The 16,251-nt window shown below is 33.1% G+C and overlaps 1 protein-coding gene across 2 annotated transcripts in view; it reads left to right on the top strand.

Annotated features, from left to right (window-relative positions):
* The window catches only part of Ih (hyperpolarization activated cyclic nucleotide gated potassium channel Ih), a 482,830-nt gene that overhangs the window by 383,269 nt on the left and 83,310 nt on the right, over window positions 1-16,251 (top strand). For both annotated transcript variants that reach the window (XM_072534207.1, XM_072534206.1), the window contains exon 6: window positions 13,128-13,277. In XM_072534207.1, coding sequence (XP_072390308.1) covers window positions 13,128-13,277 — 150 coding nt within the window. The remainder of the gene's footprint in view (window positions 1-13,127; window positions 13,278-16,251) is intronic.

Genomic DNA, 16,251 nt, shown 5'->3' with positions numbered 1-16,251 from the left:
AACTTGGTCGTCTTCTATATAGCCTTCTGATGTATTGTAAGCCTCCCTAAATCGGTTAGAATGTCTTTAGACGTTTTCCGATGCATAATTTTTGTTTTTGTCTGTTGTTCCGTTGTACTTCTTCAAGTAGTTTTTTAGAACTCATGTAATTTCTTACCTTCTCCATCTATGTTTTCCGGATTTTGCCTGTTCTATCTTCCTGTAGGTGTCCGTTTTAGTCTTTATTTGTGAGTTCATTCCATTAATTTTTATTCGTTATACATATCCATACTATATGGATAGGACAGCCTATGTCTTTGCTGTCCTATAATATTTTGGTGTTAATTTCTTAGATTTCTGTTCCTTCTTCTTCTCCTTTAATTCCTTATCCAACCTGGATGTTGACCTATTATGGTTTTGTTGATCGCTATTTGAAACAGTGAAGCGTAGGTCATTCCAAACTATTGCCGGAGGTTTTTCAGCTACAAGATACGATGTCGTCCCAGCCCCCTCTTTCTAAATACTTCGCTCTGCCTGACAACTTGAAGAATTTAATATCTTTCTTCGTTGCTCATTATGTATCAGAAGTACTCAAACTTATGTTGTTCTATTAAGTTAGGCACTTTTTTTTATTTTCTCATGCACTATAGATCTTCGACGTTGATGCACATTCCAAATGCATTTATCTTCTTTTTTGTGGCTTGCGTCAATATCAAGACTTTGACTCGGTATAGTAGAACAGAAAGGACGTAGCACCTTTCTAATTTAGCCGAAAGCCGAAGGAAAGTTCGTTCTGGTATATTATTACAGAATGAAGCAGAACGAAGCTTGTCTGAGATATTGGTAATATGAACTATTGCTGAAGATAATAGGAATTATTTACCTAATTGTTTTCATAAATCAACAGTAAGTTTTCAGGAATAACTTCTGATAATAGATATAAAGCTATGTCATTTGTCTGGTAGGATTTCTTGGTTTAAAACTATTTATGATGATGATTAAAATACCCGAAAAAAACTATGCCATGGTCACACTATTTTAGAGGGTGCTGTAGTTGATCTTATTAGTTTTTCTAACCTTATCACTTCTACTTCTAACAAGAAATGATACTTTTCTTCTCTAATCTTTAAATTGATCCTATTTATAAAAATTTAGGTAGAAAATATTTCTGTTTTTTAAGTCGAATTCTTGAAATTTTCTAGAAATTGTTTAGATAAGAATTTATTTTTCTTTACAGCTGACCTTTTCAAAGGCAATGTTTTTACTTGATGAAATAACTACTTTCTAATAAAAAATTTAAACTTGGTCTTTCTGTGCTGATGGAAAAATATCTTTCGACATATTCCTGTGGACTCTCTAACTATAAGTAAGTGTCTGGAATGCTATATAGAGAAAAAATATAAGTTTAATATTCTCCCTACTTACTTACAAACATTAGCTGCCGAGTTACGCCGTAAGCCTTCGCTGTGAGACAGGTGAACTTCTTCTCTAGCTTCGCAGGCACCAACTTCTGACATACTTTGCTAGGGTGTCTTCGAATCGAGAAAACCCCGTATATGAGCTAATTTACAATCCCTATAATTGTAAGCCTAACAATAAATTCCAGACATTAAATCAAATTTTACTTCCCCGTGCACGATTTGTTGATTTTTCACTAACAGATACTCATATACTCAATCTTTTCTTGGGTTAATAACATTCCATAAATTAAGCTTTCGCTTAACAATTATCACAAACAAGAAGCCAACAGTCAAATTATGATGCATTTTTTCCTAGAGCTGGTCAACAGAAACTCATATGACGAGATTCTCTACATAGATGCATCTAAAACTGCAAATAGTATTATTCTTAAGTTCTGCTCTCCACCATCCTTCTCTATCCATACAAGAGAGCTATACGCTATCATTTTAGCACTAAAATGCTTATCTAACCAAACTAGAGCCAAGAACACTGTAATATGCACAGATTCGATGTCCTCCATCCACTCGTTAAAAAATATATATTCCAAACATCCATTACTTGGATGGCATTTTAGGTAACGAGACTGTTGATGCTGCTGCAAAGGAAGCAATTACAACCAAATCAGACATCAAATCCGTTCAAATAGCATCAGATCTAAAATCACTTTTTAGGTGCCAAATCAAAAAGTCCTGGCAAAACCAATGAAAGACACCTAAACTACACAAAACACAACTGACCGTCGAAACCTTTCAGCTACCTAACTTACGTAGAGTAAATTAATCGTTCGCGGGCTAAGAATTGGTCACACGCGGCTGACACATGGTATCTCATGGCTTCGGAAAAATCAACCGTTCTTTAAAAAGTGTAGTAAATCAAGAACCATTTAACATATACACAGTGTATCGAGTACGAGCAACAATAAGAAAAATGCTCTGTACAAGGTCTTACGAATGTGATCCTCAACCAATTATAACTTCTTCAGAAGATACTAGATTTCCTTCGAGAAACGAATTTCTATTATAAAATTTTTCGTTTATTTTATTTTCTCTTTATTGTAAATTATAATGTAATGTAAAATTTATAGTAACAAACTTGGCCCAGTGTCAATAACCTTGTAGTTGAGACACAATAAACTAAATAAAAAAACTTGTGAAAGTATGTGTACAGCTGGAAATATATGTGCAGTTTACCAAATAAATAAATATATTCTGTTTATTTACTGCTTCACAATGCCATAGGTAAATAGTTTCAGAATCACATTATGTTGAAGAAACATTGGTTTTCCCACAAATCATTTTCTCAATTCTCGCTCGTTAATAAAACTATAAGGTAAGTTTACTAATAATCTGAAATTATCAATTCGAAAACATTGCAAATTACCCCCCTTAATATTTTTAAAAATCTTTTTAAATTTTTTAAAAATTTCCTCTTATTTGTTTTTTTCCTCTTACGAGAAATAAACTTCTTCAAGCTTTACATATACAGTTTTGAAAGCTACAGCATGCTTTTTGCTATTTTTAAAATTGTTTATGGTTTTCTTTTTATCCAGCACTTCTTTTATATGTTAAATGAATTGTTGGACTGTATGCATACATTAGTTTGATTGCCGAATATTATGTTATTTAATTTTTTGTAAAAAGAATTGATGGTTCAATTAAAAGTTTTCGAATTTAAATATCATCGCTAGTATTGAAGTTAGTACCAAGGGGTAATCGCGAAGAAAAGTTTTGTATGTTGTGGAAGATTCAGTACAACTTTGTTATTCATTTGATTTATATATTGTTTATATGTGAATCAAATATATTAAGCCGGTCCTGCATCTACAATGTTGAATATTGCGGAACAAAAAATTTTAATGTACGCTAGGAATCGTATTTGTGAACTTTTTTGTAGAAAAGATGTATTTTAAAACACACACTATAAGCAACAAAATTCATTGCTACAAGTGACCAGAAGAATAAATTTTTTTGCGACACCATAATTTTTTTTATGCATTTTATAATTTTTAATGTTTTCCGTGTTCTACAGTTATGACATCTTTTTGTTATAGTTATAAAAATGGTATGTAATGAAAACCAGAATAATATGATTTAATTAAAACCATTTCTAAACTACATTTGATTTTACTCTTAGTTCTTCCTTATTGTTCTTAATATACAAAGTTTGTTTATCCTCTTCCTTTTTTGAACACTTCTAATCTACTTCAAATGGGTTCTTATAGTAGTAGTATCTTCTTTTTTCAGTACACTGCTATGATAAAGTCATTGGTATCTCCATAACAATTTGTTGATACGTTTCTCGAGGTTGTGTAGCATGTTGCTATCCATTTGCTGATAGGAAACTCCATTGAGAAAATTTTCGGAGTCACGAGTATTACCTTTCGTTTTTTTTTCTGTTCCTCTTACCATTTGCAGACTTTTTCCTTTGGTTTTTTTTTTCTGGTTCTTTCTTCACTGCCAGCACAGAAGAACTGTAACTTTCGAGATTTGATGGTGGTCTTTAAGTAAACTTTAAGTAAATTTGCTGCAGCCTTGGCTGTTCTAGGCCTAGGTACCTTTATTCTTTTCATAATAGTGCCTATATTTGATCCCTTTTGCTTTGGTTGGTGTTTTAGTTTGGCCTCTGAAAAAACGGAACTGAGAATTAGGTACTAATTTTTTTCAACGTTCTTCGCATCGGTGGTGTTCGTCTCTCTTTTAGCCTTTTTTACTTTCTTTAAAGATTTTGCCTTTTCTCTAATGGCTAAACGTTTAGTAGAGGCAACAGTTTTATTCGTTTTAGTTGTTCCTTTAGCTTTCTTTTTTTTTTTTCTTCTTAGATATAGAGGACGATGATGAGGTAGACGCTAACTTGAAAGATCTTGAAACTTCTTTTCCTTTCGTTTTTACCAACGATCCAGCAGCAATAGCAGCATTTAAGTATTTTTTCGCACTTTATAATAAGCCTCGAAATATTTCTTGATAGCTTGAAGAGAAGAATCACCTCTTTCCTTAAGACCTCTTATGGCATTATTGACCATTTCAGACGTTGTCGGAAGGGCAAATTTTGCCCGTGGATTTTTGCCTGTTTTTTCTTTTTGGATGGTGAATATGTTTGTGGTGTTGATGAAACCGAAGCAGCTGATCATTGGTTTTTTGTATCTGCCATGTGGTTGGAGATATAAAAAATCGTAAGTTAATATGTAGTATGCAGCGATTCACTGAATGACTTTCTTGTTTTAGTAGATGATATTCGGTTACTATAATGATTTTTAGAAGGTATTTTTCTTCAAACACCATAACTGTCATATTTTTGTTAATATTTTCTTCTTTTTCTTTTGCTTTCGTCTAGCTATATTGCCCGTTTTTTGTTAACATTGCCGCTTGGAGAGGAAATATTGAAGAATGGAACTGTTGCTATTCAGTTTTCTTAGATATTTTTCCACTTTACACGATTTCTGTTATTTTGCGTTTCTGCGTGAATGTATTTGATAGTTTTGTTAGTTTCCAATATGTGGTTCAGTTGTTACAGATCTATTAATCATTTGTTAACCAAGAAATAATTGCATTTCTACTTTGGTGTTTTATTTGGAAAAGAATTTTATCTTTAGAGCTTCTTTACCAGTCGCTCTTATGACTTCTGGTAGGATGAACTAAGTATAAGCGAATATAGGGAGGCACTATACATAAAATCAAATTCAAACTGTCTTTTCTTTTATTTCGCTTTACTCTTTGTGAGTACAAGAAACTACTTCATCAAAGATTTTTGCTTAGATGAAGAGATATGTTGAGGAATGCAATTTTTAGATTCCCAATGCTTTTCTTTACATATTTTTTATCGTCTAATTTGCCTTGCAATTTATAGAAGCTTTGGTAATGTAGTTCACGGTTATTAGATTTTTATTGTCATTCTTTGTCCTCACATAAATCTCCACATCTTTCTAGAATATGCAAAAGTCATGCTCCATTTTTTTGCAGAACTTTTTACACTTTCTTACTAATATTCTATTTAATTTTACTAATGCATATAATCTCATTACGAAGTCTCTTGTACTTTTCATGAGCTTCACAGGTGTGTGATTTTTTCTCTTTATTTTAGTCATTGATTCGATTTTATTGGACTTTATTTATTACCCAAGGTCACTGAAACATGGCATCTTCTTGCCCTAAAGCAGTATAGACAGCTACATCCAGTAAAAGTTTTATGAATAATACAGACAATTGAAAGTATCGGTAAGGATCAATCGAAGGAATGTGGTCGAATAACTCACCAGTTAACTCCTCAGGCTATAGGAAAAGTACAGAACAAGCAGCATTTCCTTAACTGTCCGAATGAATTCTCTAACCAATGGTTCTATCAAGGAGCGTTTTTCAAGCTAGGTGATTTTGTTTGATCCGCATTACATGCTCTACCAACCTAAGATATCCTATCTCAATACCCTTTACGATATCTGGTTCCTGGTATATTCTATAAAGTCTGAAGTTGTATCGTCATCTTCACACTTCATTGTCATTCTTAGTACTTTTCTTTCGAAACATCCTAACATAGTTTCATTACTATTTGTTAGAGTCCAGGTCTCTGAACCATACATTAGGACCATTATTGTTTTGTAATAGAGTTTAACCTTTGTATTTATTGATATATTTGAGGCTTTAAGAAAGAGATTGATCCAAAAATAGCACTTGTTGGCCGTGCAAATTCTACTGTTTATCGCTGCTGGTGTTATTTTTAGTGTTGACAAGGGCTCCTAGGTATACAAATTCGTTAACTCCTTTGCTTACGTCGTTGTCTAAGTGGTCGTAGGATTTGTGATTGCGTGCTTATTATGAAACTTTTGTCTTTACTAAGAAAATGAATTAGAATTATTAAGACTCGCATTAGAAATTGTAGATCGTTTCTCCTTAATTTTTGAACGTATCTGGTCTGGACATTATATTCACATTATAAATATAAAAAAATATTTCTTTATGACTTATAGTGTGAAAATTATTCATTTTAAAAATTGGAATAAATAAACTGTTATAAAATATTTCGTATTATGGAAACCGACAGATCATATATATTCATATTCGCCTTTGAAGTGACGATTCTATTCTAGAAAAATGTATAAAGGCTTTGACACGAAGCGATGATTTTTAAAAATATTTCCTTTTTATACTCCGCTTCAAAACATATTTTATCTTGCCGGAATAAAGCAACTGCAAGATATTTCTCAGCGATTTACCTCTAGGTGTATTGTAAAAAATGCTTAATATGCTTCAGTTATGAGGACGCTTTTACTGCTTATAGCTCCCGTTCGGACAAAGGAGATTTTGCTTTTTGGTGTTTTATTTTGCGGACGAGACACTACTATACCTCTTTTGTTTTATTGTTGTTGTTTTATAATTATATGGCAGACAACATAAAAAAATCTCGCATATTATTTTGGTTTGTGAATACAGTTTCCATTAAACATATTGTCTAAGATATTTTTAAAATAAATCTAAATGATGATACAGTAAAAAAACGAATCAGCTGACCTTTACGTCATCTATACGTCTCGTAGTACGTCTATGGTTCAGCAGGTTCGGTGATTAGTGTTTTCGAAATGTAAATGGAAACAGTGTATTAAACAAATATTTTAAAGTAACCAAACACATATATTACACGAACGACAAACTGATTTTGGAAATCGATATATATTATTTTTTGTTGCAGCTTGAAGAGTTCTGATTTTATTTATAAAATATTTTCATACAAAACTAGGGGAAATTATATTTTGAATTGAATTTATTTGTAATAAACGATTTGGTGGACACATTTTTCAAGAAAATTCGTTTTTTGGATGTTTTATCTTTTAGTTGTTTATTTTTTTTATTATTATAATATTCTAGTACAGTATTTAAATATTTCTGGTTGATTTGTGCGCAACATTTTGTATGAACCCAGAAATATACGAGAAAGGGCTGCAATACGGTAATCTTGCGGATAAATTTCTTTTTGTTTCGTATTTTTTATTAGATTTGTGGTAGTTGTGATTGAAGATTATTATTCATACTTCCACTTACCTTTCCTTAACACGTCCTATCGAGAATTAATCTCTTTTTCTTATTAATTCGTCTTAGCACTTGTTCATTCCATTATTCCTGATTCTTTTCACCTATGAGATTCTTACTATTGAGTGACACAACTTAGAATAGTTTTGTCTAACGCTTTTAGTCCTGTCATCAGTGATTGAACCTCTGAAAATCATACGAAGAAGCTTAAGTTTGCTAAGAATATCAATATTGGAACCTCAAAAAAAGTGCAAAAAAGTTTGTCACCCCGGGGATTCCCCCTAAAACCGCCTCATAGGGGGGCCGAAAACATCGACTTACCAAGAATCTAAACGCTGGAGAAAAAAATATTTCAAACAAAAAATGTAGGTAGCTGATATAATTTTGAAAAAAAATGTTAATTCGCACTTTTTCTGTAGAATGAACTCTTCTCTCACAAACAACGCTTAAACCGAACGGTAATTTTTAAATGTCAGTTACGCGCGCGAAATCTTTTTTTTTCAGTAATATTTGCATGAACTCTATGGTAAACATTTGATATCTTTTGATCAGAATGCTCTATCTACAAAAAGTAAAATGGGTTTTAAAGGTGAAGAGTACAGCTTTTGTATGCAATTTTTACATTTTGCCGCAAATGAAGTCAGTTTCTATAAAGCTGTTAAATAACTAAACATTTCGCAGTTTTTGCCATTTTTTACAATTTTCGTGAGATTAATCAAATTTATCATTTTCAGTGATCAGTCGCCATAGAATTTCCATTGCTAGAGCCCAATCTACAAAACTTATATCATAAAATTTTGATTTTAAGGTTTGGCAAGAAATATGAGTCATTTGAAATATGCCTAAAAGACGCTGAATTTATACTTTTACATTACACACAATCTTCAGGTCACGGGAAATGCTTCCACGAAAACGTCATTAAGTTTTTTTTTTACTTTTAAATGCCTATTTACAATCTACTCATAAACAGTACATTGAGTAATTAGTAAATGTGATGACAATATTGACTTGATTTGGATACTGTCCAGCGACAGTTCTCCATTTTTACCTATGTAACCAGGTCTAATTCCAGAGGACTTCCTACCCGCGGGTAGCTGGTAGAAACTCCTCTGGATAATCCTATCGGGAAAAATGAATCAATCCCTGCCCTCCGCAGATTCCCGGTGTTTCCTGACCCGGGAAACTAGTACCTGTCACCTGAAACTAGTAAGTCCACAACGGCAGCCATGGCGGGGAAGAATTCCTTCGGAAGTGGCAATCGCTTGATTTTAGGGATTCTATAGAATTACTATATGTGATAAAGGGCAGCAGCGATGATCAGTACCAGCTCAGGGCGCAGAGGAAATAATCCTGGATCGGCTTGAAAATGGACTATCACAAGCATGACTGCAGCAGTTTAAATATTTGTGATACTGCGATGGGGAAGGCAACGGGAAACCACCCCATCATTATTTTCTAGTCCAATCATAATAGCAATATAATATGATAAGAAAAGGTATACTGATCATGATCCTTGGACACCAAAATCCGGCAGGAGAAGACAAGCACACAGAGCTTCCAAGGCCGTTATCCAGCGAAATTCCTGTGATAATGGAAAAGAAATAAGAATAAAATCAGGGATCAGAATAGGCAAACAAAATGCAAGAAGTCTCTACGAGCCCGGTAAGGTACAAAACACCATACGTGAGAAGATAAGGCTCAATATACCAGTTCTTCGGATAAGCGAAATGCGGTGGCCGGGGACTGGTAAATGTAGCATAGACGGCCACGATGTATTCTATTCCGGAGAAAAAGGCACTAACCACCGGAATGTCATCGCATACATTGTACATTAAAAAAGTAAAACGCCAACAACCGACTAACCGAATAACCACTGACTGTATTCGAAATAATAGTTATGAAATTACACCGAGATAGAAAAGAAGTTTGAAAAATCGGAAGAAATACATAACGTCGAAGACCACTGGAATCATGTCAAAACCATTATGCAAACAACTAAAAAGTATAAAATTATTAATAAGCCCAAACAACAATGGATGTAAAATATTGGGACTAGTGGAAAGCAGACAAAAGCAGTAAAATAAAAACACTGAAGAATACAATAAAATCTATAAAGAAATCAGAAGGAAAATCCGAGATGCAAAAGATAAATGGCACAGCAACATATGTCTTGAAATAGAAGAACTGTAGAAAAAGAATGACACGTTTATTATGTACAAAAATGTGAAAAAAATACCTGGAACATATAAATCAACTGCAAGTAGTTTACTTGATAAACAAGGAAATATTATAGTCAATGAACAAGACAGATTAGAGAGGTGGAAAGAATATATTAAGGAATTATTTGATGACTATAGAACAGAAATTCAAATCGAAAATATATCAACTGGTCCAAATATAACACTCGATGAAATGTAAAGAACTATAAACCTATTAAAGAATAGGAAAGCAACCGGTCCAGATGAAATTCCAAGCGAAATAATCAAACTACTCGACGATAAGGGTTAACATTCTCTTCTAAGCCTCTTCAATAAAATATACGAAACAGGACATATACCAACAGACTGGCTACTGTCAACATTTGTAATCATACCGAAAAAAAAAATAAATGCCAAACAGTGTAGCGATCATCGCACTATCAGTCTGATGCTGAAAAAATTTTCCTAAGAATACTGCACTCGAGAATTTACAACAAAGTAAAAGTAGAAGTTGATATGTGAAGGCCCATTGTTGTCTTCAGGATTACCCTTTTTACTTATAGGAGTAGATTCCCAAGCAGGGAAAAAACGTCATTAACTCTAGTCAAATATTTTAATTTTCAATAGTAATACCACTAGTGATTCAGTTTTCGCGATAAGTCTGTCGATTTACTTCTAAACGAAACTGAGTTGCTTGAAAACACCACGAGTCCGTAGGACGAGTGGTGTTTTCTTTAAGAAACTCAGTTGAGTTTAGAAATAAAAGACAGACTTATAAGCTAAATTAAATCACGAGTGGTATTTTATTAGACTATTTCATGAACAAAGTGATAGGTCAAAAATTCAGTAGAATGAGAGAAAGGAATTTAGTTAGTCTTTCGTTGTTATTTTCTGCATGTAATTTGTAGTTGCGATCCACACAGAACATCATAAATTGTCTCCATATATAAGATTTAGATTTTCTTGTGTTACTCGGTATATTTTCTTCAATGTTTTGGTTTATAACTTCGTTTGAAGTACCACCGAAACGACTCATTTTGACGTATACAGCTACAATAATTTTTTTGGCAAACGTCAAACTTTGCTTTGCGATCGGTATCCATGGTTACGTCGTTGAAAACACGAAGCTGATAGACCAACCAGAATTGAGAGACAGTTGGTGTTTTCGCGATAACACAAGCTGTCTTTGGCTTGTGATTGGTCAGATTATGTGAAAATTTTAAGATGAGTGAAATAGCCCAAATAATTTAATTATAACTATAATAATTATCTACCTTATTTATTACATTTAATGCAATCGTTAAAGTTACCAAATTTTCGTATGGACTTTTACGGCAGAAAGTCTAATGAAAACAACGTAGTTTTGAAAAACTTACATGTGTTCTTAAAAAAAAGTTTTAAATGTTTTAGATCGTTTGTAATGTGAAAGTTAAGTTCAGCATTTTTTAGAAATAATTCAAATGCCTCATATTTGTTGCAAACACTCAAAGTCGAAATTTCATGTTACAGGTCTGGAAGATTGGTCTCTAACAATAGAAATTAAATAGTGAACGGTCAATGCAAGTGATAAATAGTATTGGTATCATGAGAATCGTAAAAAATTTCAAAAATCTCGCAATGTTTATATATTTGACACCTTTATAAAAACTGACTTTATTTTCGGCAAAATGCAAAAGCTAATTAAGATAGCACTCTTCACCTTTAAAATGCATTTTGATTTCTGTCGATAGGACACTCTGGTCAAAAGATATTGAATTTTTACCGTCAAGTTGATACAAATTTTACTAAAAAAACTGATTTCAAGCGCGTTACTGACATTATAAATCGCCGGTGTCTTTAAGCGTTGTTTTTCAGGGAATGGTTCCTTCTACAAAAAAAGTATTAATAAACATTTTTGTTCAAAATGGTCTTAGCTACATTTCTTATTTAAAATATTTTTTTCTGTGGCGTACAAAAATTTTGTAAATCGATGCTTTCCGTTCTTTCCTCCTAAGAGGGCGTTTATTAGGAAAAAAATCCGGGGGTAGGAGTGGCAAACTTTTTGTATCTTGTTTTGGGGTCACAAAATTGACATCTTAGCAAAATTCAGCTTGTTCGTATGATTTTCAGAGGTTCAGTATTATTTTCGTCTCTGCCTACCGGAGTATTTTTATAATCCACCTATCCATTACTTGCTGTTTTATTTCCTCTTATGTTTTTTATTATTCTGCTGCCATTTTTCGTTATTTAACGTTTGTGTGTCCCTCTGGTTTCCGTTTCCTAATTTTCCCCTTTTAGTATTTTTTTAGCAGTTAATGTATTTAATTCTCACTTTATATGAAGTTAGTAGATATCTTTTCTCTTCCTTTAATTAGTGGCTCCTGGTTGTTTTGCCTTGATTCTTTATGTTACTTTTTCTATAAGTCAGAGTTTTTCTTTCGTAGTATATTCTTAGGATGGATCATTTCCATTTTGTATAGTTTGCAAACAGCATTATTTCTAAAAACCCCATGAAATACATTATTTCTTAAACAAAAAAATAGTTAGGGTTAAATTAGGTTACGTTAGATATCATATGTTACCATAGGCATATAATACAAATGGATTGAGCCCTGTTCCCACAGTACGACAAATGAAACTGACGCAGAACACTTCCTACAGCTCTTTCTAATGAGCCAGGTTTGTCGACCACGTGACCTTTCCATTGGTCATTGAGGTCACGTGATCGATAAACCCGGTCCATTAAAAAGAGATGTAGGGAGTGCTTTGCGTCAGTTTTTACTGTCGCACTGGAAAAACAGAGCTGTATTGCAGCGCTCAGTCTATTTGTATTATATGTTACATAACATGTGACAAATGACATTTAACTTAACCTAACCTAACCTAATCTAATTTTTATATATAGTGTATCTAGTCTACCGATCCTGTCTACCTTTCTAAGTGATTATGAATGATTCTTTCGAATATATTCAGAGTAATAAGTATATTATTGCTGTGTCTGGGGATTATAGAATCAATCTGAGATGACTGTGATTTTACTGAATGTATAATAAATTAGACAAACTATTTTCTCTGATTTCCCTAGATACAAATATATTTTAATATTCTGTGACTATACACAATAATTTATCTACAGTATGCGGTCTTTTATACAAATCATATCAGTAATTTAAATATATATTTATTTTAAAAAACAACGTAACAAATCTAACTTTATATAAAACTTGTGAGTCCTAAAAACGAATTTTTTTATACTAACCGTGAAAGCCTACAGACAGTTTTGTATTATAATGTTGAAATATAATTTTCACTAGTCGTTTCTCTTTAGATCTTAATTTAGGCAACGGATTAAATAATCAATGATACGTTTTTTATATTCTACCGTTTTCCTAATACACCATTACCTCTTTGAAGTTCATTCCGTTGCCAGCTTAAGATCAATAGAAGAGTTACTTCTGTCGAAAATGGTTCTTTTAATTGGATATTGTTTTTACAGTTTCTGAACATGGCCAGCGTGTTTATGAGGATATTCAACTTAATTTGTATGATGCTGCTAATCGGACATTGGTCAGGATGTTTACAATTTTTAGTCCCCATGCTGCAAGGATTCCCCCCTAATTCGTGGGTGGCCATCAATGAATTACAGGTAAATTTTGTTTGACATTTACACAAAAATTGTGAATAAAACCTTTTTGGGAGAAGTTAGGTTTTTATAAGTAAACCACTATTGTGTAAGTAAGCAGGCACTTTGGGCGCACAACAAACTTTGTTGGTATATAACGAAAAGTTAAAGTTAAAATACTTTATGTTATTTTTCACTAAAGTTCTTGACGATATTCTTCCATTTTCTTGTGTATCCTACTTCTTTTCTCCAATCTAAGTCACCTACTTCCTTTAAGTCACTCTCAACCTCTTCTATCAACTTTTCCCTCACTCTTCCCCTCTTTTGACTTCCTACATGCCCCCTATGTCAGACCGTATTTGGCATTCTTCCCACTCGTCCTTATCACTCTTAACCTGTTTTATCCAACTTGCACTCGGTCTTTCTCTCATTCTATTTCCTATGGACTCTCCTAAAGAAAACCGTCTTTAACATTTTTTTCACTGGCAGTCTCCAAACTCCAAACTTATATCTCCAACAAAAAGCAACAGTGCAATAAAAAAATGATCTGTCCGAGATCTTCACAGTCGAAAAAGGAGTTAGACAGGGTTGCATATTGTCACCGGCATTATTTAACATATACTATGAAAATATCTTTAGAGAGGTCTTGGACGAGTCAGAAGATGAGATTACTATAAATGGCCAACTTATAAACAATATTAGATATGCAAAAGATACAGTGTTGCTGGCAGATAGTGCGCAGGGACTCCAAAGGATGATCGATAACCTTGTAGAAACGTGTAACAAATACGGCCTAAAACTAAATTGCAAGACAAAAAATAATGATCATTAGTAAGAACACCAACATAAACGCTCAAATTACAATAGGCGATACACCGTTAAAAAGAGTGGAAAAAATATGCTATTTATGCTGCAATATTAAGGACACTTGGGATTACAGCTACGTACAGCAACTAAAAACTTGTATTGAAAAAGCCAGAAGCTCTTTGTACAGCCTTAGAAAGATTCTCTGCAACTTAGCTTTAAGTATCAATATACGCATAAGAGTTCTTAGATGTTACGTCTTTGGTGTCCTCTTCTATAGAGTAGAAAGCTGAAGTCATAAAGAGCCATAAAGAGAAGATGCCATAAAACGATTAGAGGCATTTGAAATATTGTGCTACCGACGTATGTTGAGGGTCTTATACACCACACAAGTAACATAACTATTCTTCAGAGGCTAAGAAAAGACAAAGATATTATTAACACCGCAAAGAACAAAAAATTGGCTTACTTAGGCCACATTATGCGTAATAATAAATACCGACTTCTACTGTTTTTTACAAGGCAAGATTGAGGGTAAGAGAGGCCCTGGACGTAGACGTATATCCTGGCTGGCTAACCTTAGGAAGTGGACTGGTCTAACTTCAACTCATCTATTTTGAGCTGCTGTGAATAGAATAAGATGGGTCAATGTGGTCGCCAACATCCTCAGAAGATAGGCACATTTAGAAGAAGTTTATTCTATCTATCTATCTATCTATTGTTTTGATTCCACTACTGTTACCGCCTCCCCTCGTGTAACGTATATATTTTGCCTACCACATAGGGTATTGCTATACGGGGTTGAAAATTGGGACAGAAGTTACTGGAGTGGTGATAGGGCAAGCAAAATAAACGATACTGTGCGAACGACACTCAGGATTTGTTTGGAGAGCTGGGTCGTGGATAAGTTGAATGGCAATGGGGTTGGATTTGGGCAACTACAAAAATTAAACAAAAGGGTACTTACATAAATCTCCTGATACAAATGGACAAACAAAACAAACGACAGGAAGAACCTCTAGTAATTTAAAATGGACGCCGCTTCGAGATGCCAAATTATAACGATTACAACAACTAGTTGTAACTATTGAAATAATTATTAGAAATACAAAAATGGTTAGGAGACTAAAATAAAAAGACAAAATGGTTCAGAGAAATAAATCAAACATTTATTGTTGTGTCACCACAAACAGTTACAAAAATGCAGATAATACAAAAGTAATTACAATATATATAACTAAAAGGATTTATACCAAAATAATGAAAGAAAAAAAAACTTACATATGTCCCATCTTTTTACAAAATTCGTTTCTACAAAACTTACAAATGTTACTAGGCTATAACTGTGGTAGAAATAAATTATTAAAATTAAAGAATTATCTTTTTAAATGAAAACATCATAAATGTTAACCTTTTCTAAAAGCAAAACAAATTAATGTCACAAAAAAATGTATCTAGCTGTCATACGTCAACATTGAATTTTATAACAAAGAAAAATTAAAATGACAGCATAGTCACACCCTAAGATTTACAATATTAATTATTACATTTTTAAATTGTATCAAAGCAATTATTATCATTACAAAAATGTCTATCTTCACTTTAAAATTTGATCACAAAAAAGTTACCTGGATTTCACTTAAAAATATGCACTAAACAACTGGGATTATACTGGAATTTCTGCTACACACGAACAAAAAGGACTACATCTATGGTCTGGAACATTGATCAGCCGGGGACAAACATAGGTGAGGTAGAAACAAATCAGCGGCACATTTTTACAAAACTGCAACCATTAAACTGATTAAACTGCTACTATTAACTTTACAATTAACTGCCACTACACACTAGATTTCCATGAAAAGGGCAAAGAATGAGAAAACCATACAAATTCGACATAGAATTTGGACTAAACACTGGAGCCTACCGCTCTTGACCACGCCCCAGCGAGAGTGATCTAATTATCTAAAAAATCCATTCGCTTAACTTGGTATAAACAAAACATATACGGTTAAATTCCTATTTCTTTGACGCACAAAAATCCCAAGGCGGTTTCGATTGAAAGAAATGCCGAGGAAAAACACATCTGTGAAATATAAACAAACTATAAAATGGTTTACATTAACTCTAGCGATGCAAATAAAAGGAAATTCAAAGATTCGGTGTTTTAACTTGTACGAAAGGAAACAGAAAT

This window comes from Diabrotica undecimpunctata, chromosome 6, assembly GCF_040954645.1.
Source record: "Diabrotica undecimpunctata isolate CICGRU chromosome 6, icDiaUnde3, whole genome shotgun sequence".
In the NCBI taxonomy this organism is placed as follows: Eukaryota; Metazoa; Arthropoda; class Insecta; order Coleoptera; family Chrysomelidae; genus Diabrotica; species Diabrotica undecimpunctata.
The sequence above is the reverse complement of the archived record's forward strand: the minus strand, read 5'-3'. Positions and strand labels throughout refer to the sequence as shown.